Source organism: Mitosporidium daphniae (genome assembly GCF_000760515.2).
Source record: "Mitosporidium daphniae strain UGP3 chromosome Unknown contig-150, whole genome shotgun sequence".
Taxonomy (NCBI): Eukaryota; Fungi; Microsporidia; genus Mitosporidium; species Mitosporidium daphniae.
In genome coordinates, this window is record NW_013546677.1 from 1 (window position 1) to 9,650 (window position 9,650).

The window sequence follows — 9,650 nt, forward strand, 5'->3', positions numbered from 1 at the left end:
TTCGCCACAATGAACGATATCGCTGAAAAGCTCAAAAATCCCTCTCACTTTTTCTTCTCACCTGCATTGATTACCATTTATGATCTGAACGAATTTGACTTGGAAGACATGCTTCACTATCTGGCATACTCTGGGAGGACCTTTGGTTTGGTAGATCTTCTGTATATCTCTAAAAGGTTGAGAGGTATCATTTATTTTTATGTCAGCTCATAAGCCGATCTTGCAGCAATGGATCTATTTTGCAAGGAAATTCAAAAAGACATCTTTACTGAGGCTATTGAGACGTATATAATCGCAGCTCAAAGGTGGCACCAAGTACGATTTCTGAACGGAAATTGAGTCTCAGACTATGTGCAAAGGACTCCAAACAACCCTTCAACCTGGATCACTTTAATTTGCCTTTGTTGGACTCGCGGTTTATGTACATTGACCCCAAAATTAATTGCAATGCACAGCATTTTTTTAAAAGCAAAAGAGGAATCAATTCAAGCATCCATCTCTATACTCACAGGAACGAGATCGTATTTTCTGACACTCGTCCTGCTAAATAGCTATAAAGAATCTGGGAGACGTGAAATTTCCACTCACAAATGTGTATGAATAGCAAGAAGTCCCAGTCAACACTATCTTCCTACACAATAAAAGAAAAGCCAATATGAGGCTAAGTATGTCCGTATTCCACACTTAATTGGATAGGAGTTGACCATTGAAAGCTCCAAATCGGCCAGTTTTTATGTGCCAATTGGAGGGACAAGCTTACAATGTCCATGCAGTGTGTAGTTTCGAGAATGTTTGAAGGGTTAATATCTCATTTACAAAATTCGTGTCGATGCATAAAGAAAATTCTCGCTGAAATTGAGGATATATGCTGTAGCTTCTGTTTAGGTTTGATATTCTGCCAGAAAAAAAGAGACACAGTGAAAGCGTTTCCTGCAAAACATAGCTGTCGCAATCAAATCAAAGTTCTTTAGATTTGACGTCGCCCTCGGCCACTGATGGATGAAACTCATTTGCACTGTCGATGGTTGAAGAGGAGGATAGCTAAGGCATAAATTTCTACGACGTACGAGCTTAGGAAAGACATTCACATTATCTGGAAATTTGCCAGCCAAATGAATCTTTGATGAGGAATCGCGCGAAATTTCACAAGTCAAGCAATAGGACCGGCCATCAACTGTATCTGGCGACATCAAATCATTTGAATAGCCAATTTATTAAATGCTACCTTTTCAACCAGCTTGCCTAAGATATCTTTTCCAGAAGCCAAGTGATAGATTTCTTGGGGAAATAATTCTTTTTTCGCCTCGGTTTGATTAGAGTTTTTACCGTCAGATAAACCTATTCTGTATAATTTAAGGGTAGGACCAGTCCTAGGGTTAGTGGTAGGTTTATCGTTAGGTTTCGGGTTAAGGGAAGGGTGATGATTAGGGTTCGGATTGAGCTTAGGATTAAGGGTTCGTTTAGTTTTAGGGGTAGGATTGAAAAAAGGTAAAAGGAACCCAAACAAAGAGATGGAACCTCTTTGAAAGGGGGAAGAATCCTAGTTGAGATAAGGGTAATTATGAAAGCACATAGCCAGCAAAAGAAGGACCCAAACGAATCATAAGCTTCCTGAAGACTTTTGGGTAGGATTTTTGGAATAATCATCCAAGGGCTAGGTCCAAATCCAAATGAAAAACAAAAGATAAAGCCGAATGCAGCAGCAGATTTCATACGCGCTATATTTTTCAAGAAACCAATAAAGAGGAGCAATGAAGAGATTGCACATCCAGCTGCGCTAATTACACAGATATATTCCATATCAAAAGCATTGGCTATACGCGCGAGATAATGATCGCGCGTATTCTCTTCGCCTTTTAGAGCCTCTATTGCAACATTTAAAAAAGTTCCAGCGAAATTTGCAACACCCAAAAGCATATAAATATTCGGCAGGTCGCCAAGTATTTCTTCTATGTATGAAAAATATCGGTTAATCAAAGAGAGCTGTTGAAAGATATATAAGGCGATGAAAATTTTCAAGATTTTGATTGCTCTTTCAAAAGCCTTAGCAATGTTAAAGTTTGAGCTAGCTTTGGGCTGAGTGGGGATTGGTATCCTCTTGCTTAGGCTTAGTAGCCTTAGGGTTAGAGGCAGCCTTTTAGGGTTAAAAGTAGCAATCCAATTATGAAACATCGTAAAAAGGAAAACCAAAATTCCTAATGATGCATGTATACGACTAAAGACTCTCCAGGCCAAAATATGGCTATTTAGAAAATACTGTCGCAGGAATCCACCGAAAAGTATTCCTGCTGCAGCTGTTAGTTGATAAAGGATTCTAAACTTTTGGGTTATACACTTAGAATGTAAAGCTAGCGAGTTAGGGTTATAAGAACCATGAGCGAATTTTCCAGTAATCCCAATACCCACTCCAAGAAAAAAACGCCCAATAGCCAAAAGGTTCCAATTGAAAGAAAAAGTGGAAAATAGGTGTCCAATAACGAATAATATTGAACAGAAACAAGTATAAACTTGAATGCTCCATTTAGGGGCAAAAAATATGTCAATCGACGATCCAAACGTTCCGCCTAAATAAAAGGAAGAAACAGCAACAGAACGTTGTACCTCAGAGCCAAATTCGAACCTAAGAAATGATTCATGTGCATGCAAATACCTATCAAGATTTTTCTCGGTGGAATAAAGCCTTTTTGAAGGAAAAACAGGGAAGGTATGAATAGAAAGGAAACCAACAAGAATAAATAATTCGACTTCATTTAAAACATCATTATATTCATCAATATGCAAGGCAAAAGAGACTGAATTTAACAAAGTCGAAAGAACAAAAATAAGCAAATATTTTAACCGGCTAGGATTCATTAAAAATTCGAATGAGTCACCAAGTGATATGTCTTCATTTTAGTGCAAGCTAACACAAAATTATTAAAATTCAAACGGAAAATTTGGGGTTTAGCTCTTTAAAATCCGAATGCAATGTTAGTGTTAGGGTTAAGATTACTATGCTTTGTGTCGTAGCAAATGGAATCGTGGAGGGGACACTTGGTTTCGAGGCTGCATCGGGTGGAAGCTGCAAATGTGGGCAGACTAACGAATCAAAGTGCAGGTGGAATTAATTTGGTAACAAAAACACTAAATTCTGAGGCAAGGCAAATGCGTATTTCAAGGTAACGAGGTACGAAGGTTTTCAAACAGATCATATCGATGCAAGCTTAGAAGATAATCCAAAAGAGTATATTCCCTGCCTAAACCTTTTAATTCACTCCCGACTGTGTTTTAAAAGCTGCGATAAATAGCCAATTTGATGTCATCCCCTTTTGAAAGGACCTGGAGAGTACCGTGTTGGGCCTTGAATCAAGCAAGCGGGCTAGTTAAACGCATAATTAAAAAAATATCCAAGCACGCCACAAAAAGCAATAGTAAAGCTAAGCTGATCGGTATACACATTCATGAATGTGGTGTGGGATACTTGCAGAAGTGCTCCTGACCCTAAAACTCTGCAGCCGCTTTTAATTGTAAAGCTTTTGACTTGGCGCTGGGAAAGTTCAAATGTGAAATTGCGGGGTTTTTGATAAATGTTCCTTTTTTTGGCACAGCCAAAAAGCATACAAAATGAGTGTCTCAGGCTTCTAATACGTGACGAACAAAAAGCRTGATATCTTTCATAATCTTCTTGACGCACACCATTTTGAGACTGGGCCAAAGAAAACATAAAATACGACTGTATGGTGATTTGCCGTTCACAAACAATCTTTGAAAGCTTTCACATCAAGATGCGAGTGCAAAAAGCCAAGCTACAGTTCGAATCGCAACTTGCTTCGAAAAAAACGCATCGATCGCACGTTGTGGCGCGGATGAAAGCTGTTGTTGTGACAGGGGGTTAAAAGCACACCTTCCTTTTTGAGGCGTTGAAGTTGTGCAATGTTTGATTCACAGCAGCGAGTAAAAGATTCCGCATCGTATGAAAGATTTTTACGTTTTTTGAATGTAATAATGTCAAGATAGTCAGAAACATTGTTCATTGGAATGAAAATTGCAAAATTTATCAGTAACAATAGGATGCTTATATCAACAAAGTAAGCCATTTCAAAAAACTGCACTACTACAACTTTTTGTGTAAAAATTTGATGTTTTAGCTGATATTGCGGTTGAAAATATGATATTTACTGATACTATTATTTGTTCAATAGTCAAGCTGGCTAATAAAGTCAATTCATTTGGTTTGCGCGACATGAGTGGGTAGCAACATTTTTTTGTTTCATTTTTCGAATTGTATTAGCCATGTGTGTTGCTTCGTAAAAGCGTTTAAGCCATTCTTTTCTATTGCCAATGAAATGCTTGTTTTTCGCACTTTCACTGCATTTTATGGCCAACAAACAGTAAGTAAAAAAATAAGCAAAAAGGCTGTGGAAAAATTCTTGCATTCCGCTATTTGGCGAGTAAGCTCAACCAACAAAACATTACACAAGATGTTGAGCGTGTGCGCGCCCGCATTTTGATGCCCGATGTCCGTTTTCCGCAAATTTTTATGCGTCCATTGCCGAAATTTGATGCCCGATACCCGTACTTTTTGTCTGTGGCCATGCGAACATCATTCAAAAATATCGCAACATCTTGAATAAAGAACCCGCTTTCAGTTTGATATCATTAGCTAGCAAGACAATAATTTGTCCATTACTCGTACTTTTGATAAAATTTTACGAGTGGTTCACAAGCAAATAAAAATCAAACTGAACGCAAGCAGCTCGCATAAATTAGCGATAACTGCCACTTATCGGGGTTAGTGACTAGGTTATGATCGTTGTCACTCTTTCTGGGGTCTTCAAAGCGCTCAAGTGACATTGAGTAAAACCTTGAATTTTTATTAAATTACTTTTGAAACAACCAAAATCATTTGGGGTTAGGATTAAAACATTTGAAACGACCGTTTCAAATGTTTTATGCTTAATTGTTAGATTTGTTTTGCTTTTTTTGATGAAATTTCCAGCAAAAAAGTCAGATTCAAAGAAAGAAAATCACATTAAAGCTCTTGCAGGATTACGTGGACTTTGCGCCATAGCCGTCATTTATTCGCATATCAAAAGCGACTTGTTTCCAACTTTTAATGTTGTTGGGCACCATGCTGTGATTTTTTTCTTTTTTCAAAGTTCTTTTCTCGTTTCTTATCACCTGCTGATGCAATGGAGAAAGCTTGTTGCTTCTATGGACCTGTCTTCCACATCAAAATTACAAATTCTTACAAAAAAAGTATCTGCACGGATGTGGTGTAATTATGCTTTGAAGAGGTTTTTTAGAATTTATCCGTTGTTTGCACTTGTGCTGATTATGATTTATTTTGGACCGTCATTTTTTGACGATTCATATGGCCAAATTCGGGATACTTCTACCATATTTCAGCATTTACTGCTTTATAAGTGTCGAAGCCTCTTTTGGACTATACCTTTTGAAATAGTTTTCTATTTCGTGGCACCTTTGGTTGTGATAAGCTATGATTTTTTTGTTAGCTTTTTTAGAATTTTTATCAATCGACATTTCAAATCTAAAATGTTTTTTGTTTTTTGTATTCTTATTATCAGTCAGATATTGTTTTGTGCACTAGTTCCCGAGTTTTATTATCCAATTCCAACGTTTTCCCTGGGATGTTTTACTGGGTTTATATGGGCGGAGTATCACTATGCCAAAAAAGGTCTCGAACCACAATATTTGGACATTGTGGACAATGGATCACACAAAAGCCAGACAAAATCCGAACAAAGAAAAAAAGAAACGGGGTTTCGCGTTTTCTTTGATCTTTTTTGTTACGTAAATGCGCTAATTTTTTATTTTTCACTCGATAGTGATTTTCCTACTCGTCGCGCGCCATTTTCATGGTGGAAGCCGAGAATTTTTGACTCTGTTATGTTTTCAAACATCACCATGGCAATCGTTTTTTTTCCGGGCTCTTTTAGTCGGATTTTTGAGTGGAATTTTTTACAATTTGCTGGAAAAATATCTTATTCATTGTATTTAACACATCCTATGAGTCTTTTAATTTCGGAAAGCATATTTTCATGTATTTTTTCGGCCAAAATAGTTGCCCCGGAAGAAATCCATTTCAACAAATCTGTTCTTGGAATTGCTATTTCATTGGCAATTGGTTCATTTTTCCACTTTATTATTGAAAAGCCAGCGATAAATTTTGGCAGTAAAATCATGAAGGCTTAGGGGTTAGGTTTTACCATGCTTCATGTCGTAATAAAGCAAGTATGGTGGGGGGACACTTGCTTTCAAGGCAGCATGTGGTAAAAGCTGCAACTAGGACAGATGGGCGAATCGGAGTGCAGGTGGAATTGAATTAAATTGGATTGAATTGGATTGGATTGGATTAGATTGAATTGGATTGAATTGGATTGAATTAAATTGGATTAAATTCGCAGGTCAGACAAATGCATATTTGGGAGTAGCGAGGCAATAAGGTTTTCAAAAACCTCGTATTGACGCAAGTTCATCAAATGATCCAAAGGAGTGTAGTGATTTTTTTCCTGGATTTTGGCGGCAAAAGCGGAGAATCAAGTTGCCCAGGTGGGTCCAAGCGCAGAAACAGCGGTGTCCAAAACATGTGGTCATTAGCCAATATCAAATAATTCGATCGATTGCTCTCCAACCATGCCATGCTTAAAATGCCGAAAAATGTCGAAAATTTTATTGTCTCGAAAATGGGCCGAAATGATACGGAACGATCGAGAATATCCTGGAAACGCAAGAAAGACATGCACAACGCTCCAAACGGCTCAAAAACCGTAATATGAGTCAATTTGGATCGGTTGAAAAGGGTGCTTTAAATTATATCAAAAGGTCATTTAGTTAATTAGCTGGTTATTTAGGGTTAGTTTAGGCTACTTATTAGCTGATTTAAAGAGCAGGAACAGAAATAAAGTGCATTGCAAACATGCAATAAATTTTTGAACAAAAGAAAGGATGGGAATTCGGATATTTAGCGGCCTACAATTTATATGCGATTATTCAAAAAATTCAGAGAACATCCCAATTATATGGAATTTAGGAAATTTTCAGGCAATGAACGAAACTCGCAAAGCTTTCATCAAATTTGGTAGAAATTCACTCATCTCCTTTCCCCGTTTTTAGACATGAACCAACACTACTCGTCTTCCTCGAAACCAAAGCAACTGGTTGACCTGCTTTTTGGACAGTACATTGTGAAGAAAGCTGGAGATTTCCTTAGTACCAAAGACGAGAAATTCGCGCTTCACCACCTTGCCACATCCGCCTAGCTTTCTTTTCCTCCCCAAGTTTGGCCTTCCGATTTTCTTCTATTAGAAAGGCTTCCCGAAGTATCGCATCATTCTGATATCTATACCGCCGTCTGAGGACTTTGCGGGGGTCAGGGCCATATATAAGGACCTCTTTTGAACATCGAAGGCCATCATCAAAAGGTCGATCTTGTCATGGTCTATTAGTCTTTCTGTTTGAGGTATTATGAAAATGCTATGGAATACTTTTTTTTCTATACGTGCGTTTCTTTCCAATTCCCTTATATTGAGCTTATTATTTTGCGAAATATCCTTCAGATGAAATACCGTGAGCTTGAATACGTTGTGATACAAATTTATAAATTTAGGGGTAGAAGGCAACTTGATAGCCTTTTGAATGGCTATCAAAAGGCTCCTGTGCATCTTGACGCTAACCGTGGCGAGTCCAGTTAAAGGGAAAATTTCATACCATTCCGTTGGTAGAGGTAAGGGCCTTTTCGGCCAAGGCCTCATTTACAAATGTTACAAACCCGAACGCATGTGAGCGTCTACTGTCGCGGTCATAAATCAGCTTGAAAGATTCGACATTACCATATGGCTCGTAGATATCTTCAAGAGTTTTCTCCGTGGTATACATGGAGAGACCAAAGATACCCAGCACATTCGAAATCGGTCCAGTGTAGGCGGATTCGTTCTTCCGGATTTCCGCCATCTCACCTTCAGCTTCAATTTGGGTATCAAATTCCGGTCACTCATTCCAAGTAGACTGAGTCTCGCTAAATTCGTATCGCATGAAGAGCTTCATAATGCATCGGGTAAGCTTCCTCTTCACTGGCAAGCATTCCAAAAAGGTAATTTAGGTAAAATTTAGCGCTAAATTTCAATTTTTTAAGTGGATTGGGAGCACTCCAATGAAACCTGTCTTTCATTGCAATTCGCTAATATGTCCGCTAACTACGCTCAAAATGATATCTATTTATATCATACCCATTTAAAAGTAATTGAATCAAAATATAAATGTCTCTTTTTGAAGTTGCCCAGTATGATGACCTTTCTGTTGTAAGCGCCTTTTTTTGGTCACTTTTTACCTATATTATCCTCGACTTTTTCTTGCAACAAGTTTACTCTCTCTTTTACGGAATATTATATCCTCCTAATAAAAAAAACCCCCTTGATAGTAAGGGTTCACTTGATCAAGATGAAGTTATTCTGCCTTTGCCTTCCGCAATCGGGATTGTTTTTATACAAGCCTTAGCAGGGAAAATTTTTGGAAAATCTCCTTTCAAATCCAGATATTTAACTCCCATTGTTGGATTCCGTGAAATATTTAATTTCCACGCCTGAATTCATCACTAATAAGAATATGGGTTGCGATGAAAAGCATCATTTCAAAAGTCAAAAAAAAATAAACTTAGATTTAAGATGTTATAGGCTATTATTTACTTTATAAGTGCAGACCTGGGCTTCTAGACAGACTGGAAGGGCAAAATGGGAATCAGAGGGAATTAGAGGAAACCAGAGTTGGCAAAATAATTTTTACTATGAAAACATTTTGGCGAAATTAAATAGAATTTTCAATGTCAACTCCGAGCATCCAAATTTTAAACAAGTGTACCCAAAAATGGGCGGGGGAAACATATATAAGGAGAGGTAAAAGGTTGGGTTATTTTTTACTATTTTTATGTTGTAATAAAAACATTAAATCCAGAGGCGAAACAAATCCGTATTTGGGAGCAGCGAGGCAACAAGGTTTTCAAAACGTCGTATTGACCCAAGTTCAAAAGGTGATCCAAAGGGGTGTAGTGGTGTTCTTCCTGTATTTTGGCGGCGAAGACGGAGAATGAAGCTGTCCAGACGGGTTTAATGTTTTAATTACAACATAAAAATAGTAAAAAATAACCCAACCTTTTACCTCTCCTTATATATGTTTCCCCCGCCCATTTTTGGGTACACTTGTTTAAAATTTGGATGCTCGGAGTTGACATTGAAAATTCTATTTAATTTCGCCAAAATGTTTTCATAGTAAAAATTATTTTGCCAACTCTGGTTTCCTCTAATTCCCTCTGATTCCCATTTTGCCCTTCCAGTCTGTCTAGAAGCCCAGGTCTGCACTTATAAAGTAAATAATAGCCTATAACATCTTAAATCTAAGTTTATTTTTTTTTGACTTTTGAAATGATGCTTTTCATCGCAACCCATATTCTTATTAGTGATGAATTCAGGCGTGGAAATTAAATATTTCACGGAATCCAACAATGGGAGTTAAATATCTGGATTTGAAAGGAGATTTTCCAAAAATTTTCCCTGCTAAGGCTTGTATAAAAACAATCCCGATTGCGGAAGGCAAAGGCAGAATAACTTCATCTTGATCAAGTGAACCCTTACTATCAAGGGGGTTTTTTTTATTAG

General features: G+C 37.6%; 4 protein-coding genes across 4 annotated transcripts; 2 read left to right on the plus strand and 2 right to left on the minus strand.

The window, feature by feature from the left end:
• Positions 1 to 1,189: 1,189 nt before the first annotated feature.
• DI09_150p10 (uncharacterized protein) lies at positions 1,190 to 2,853 on the minus strand (the record flags this gene model as incomplete). The annotated part of the gene is made up of 2 exons (XM_013383596.1): positions 1,190 to 1,540; positions 1,786 to 2,853. The coding sequence occupies 2 exons, from the start codon at positions 2,851 to 2,853 to the stop codon at positions 1,190 to 1,192; spliced, it is 1,419 nt and encodes a 472-aa protein (XP_013239050.1).
• Positions 2,854 to 4,965: 2,112 nt separating this feature from the next.
• DI09_150p20 (uncharacterized protein) lies at positions 4,966 to 6,195 on the plus strand (the record flags this gene model as incomplete). Its single annotated transcript, XM_013383597.1, has 1 exon — positions 4,966 to 6,195. The coding sequence occupies one exon, from the start codon at positions 4,966 to 4,968 to the stop codon at positions 6,193 to 6,195; it is 1,230 nt and encodes a 409-aa protein (XP_013239051.1).
• Positions 6,196 to 7,605: 1,410 nt separating this feature from the next.
• On the minus strand, positions 7,606 to 7,953 carry DI09_150p30 (uncharacterized protein; the record flags this gene model as incomplete). Its single annotated transcript, XM_013383598.1, has 2 exons — positions 7,606 to 7,671; positions 7,711 to 7,953. The coding sequence occupies 2 exons, from the start codon at positions 7,951 to 7,953 to the stop codon at positions 7,606 to 7,608; spliced, it is 309 nt and encodes a 102-aa protein (XP_013239052.1).
• Positions 7,954 to 8,604: 651 nt separating this feature from the next.
• On the plus strand, positions 8,605 to 9,085 carry DI09_150p40 (uncharacterized protein; the record flags this gene model as incomplete). The annotated part of the gene is made up of 3 exons (XM_013383599.1): positions 8,605 to 8,635; positions 8,693 to 8,891; positions 8,950 to 9,085. The coding sequence occupies 3 exons, from the start codon at positions 8,605 to 8,607 to the stop codon at positions 9,083 to 9,085; spliced, it is 366 nt and encodes a 121-aa protein (XP_013239053.1).
• Between the last annotated feature and the right edge of the window lie 565 nt (positions 9,086 to 9,650).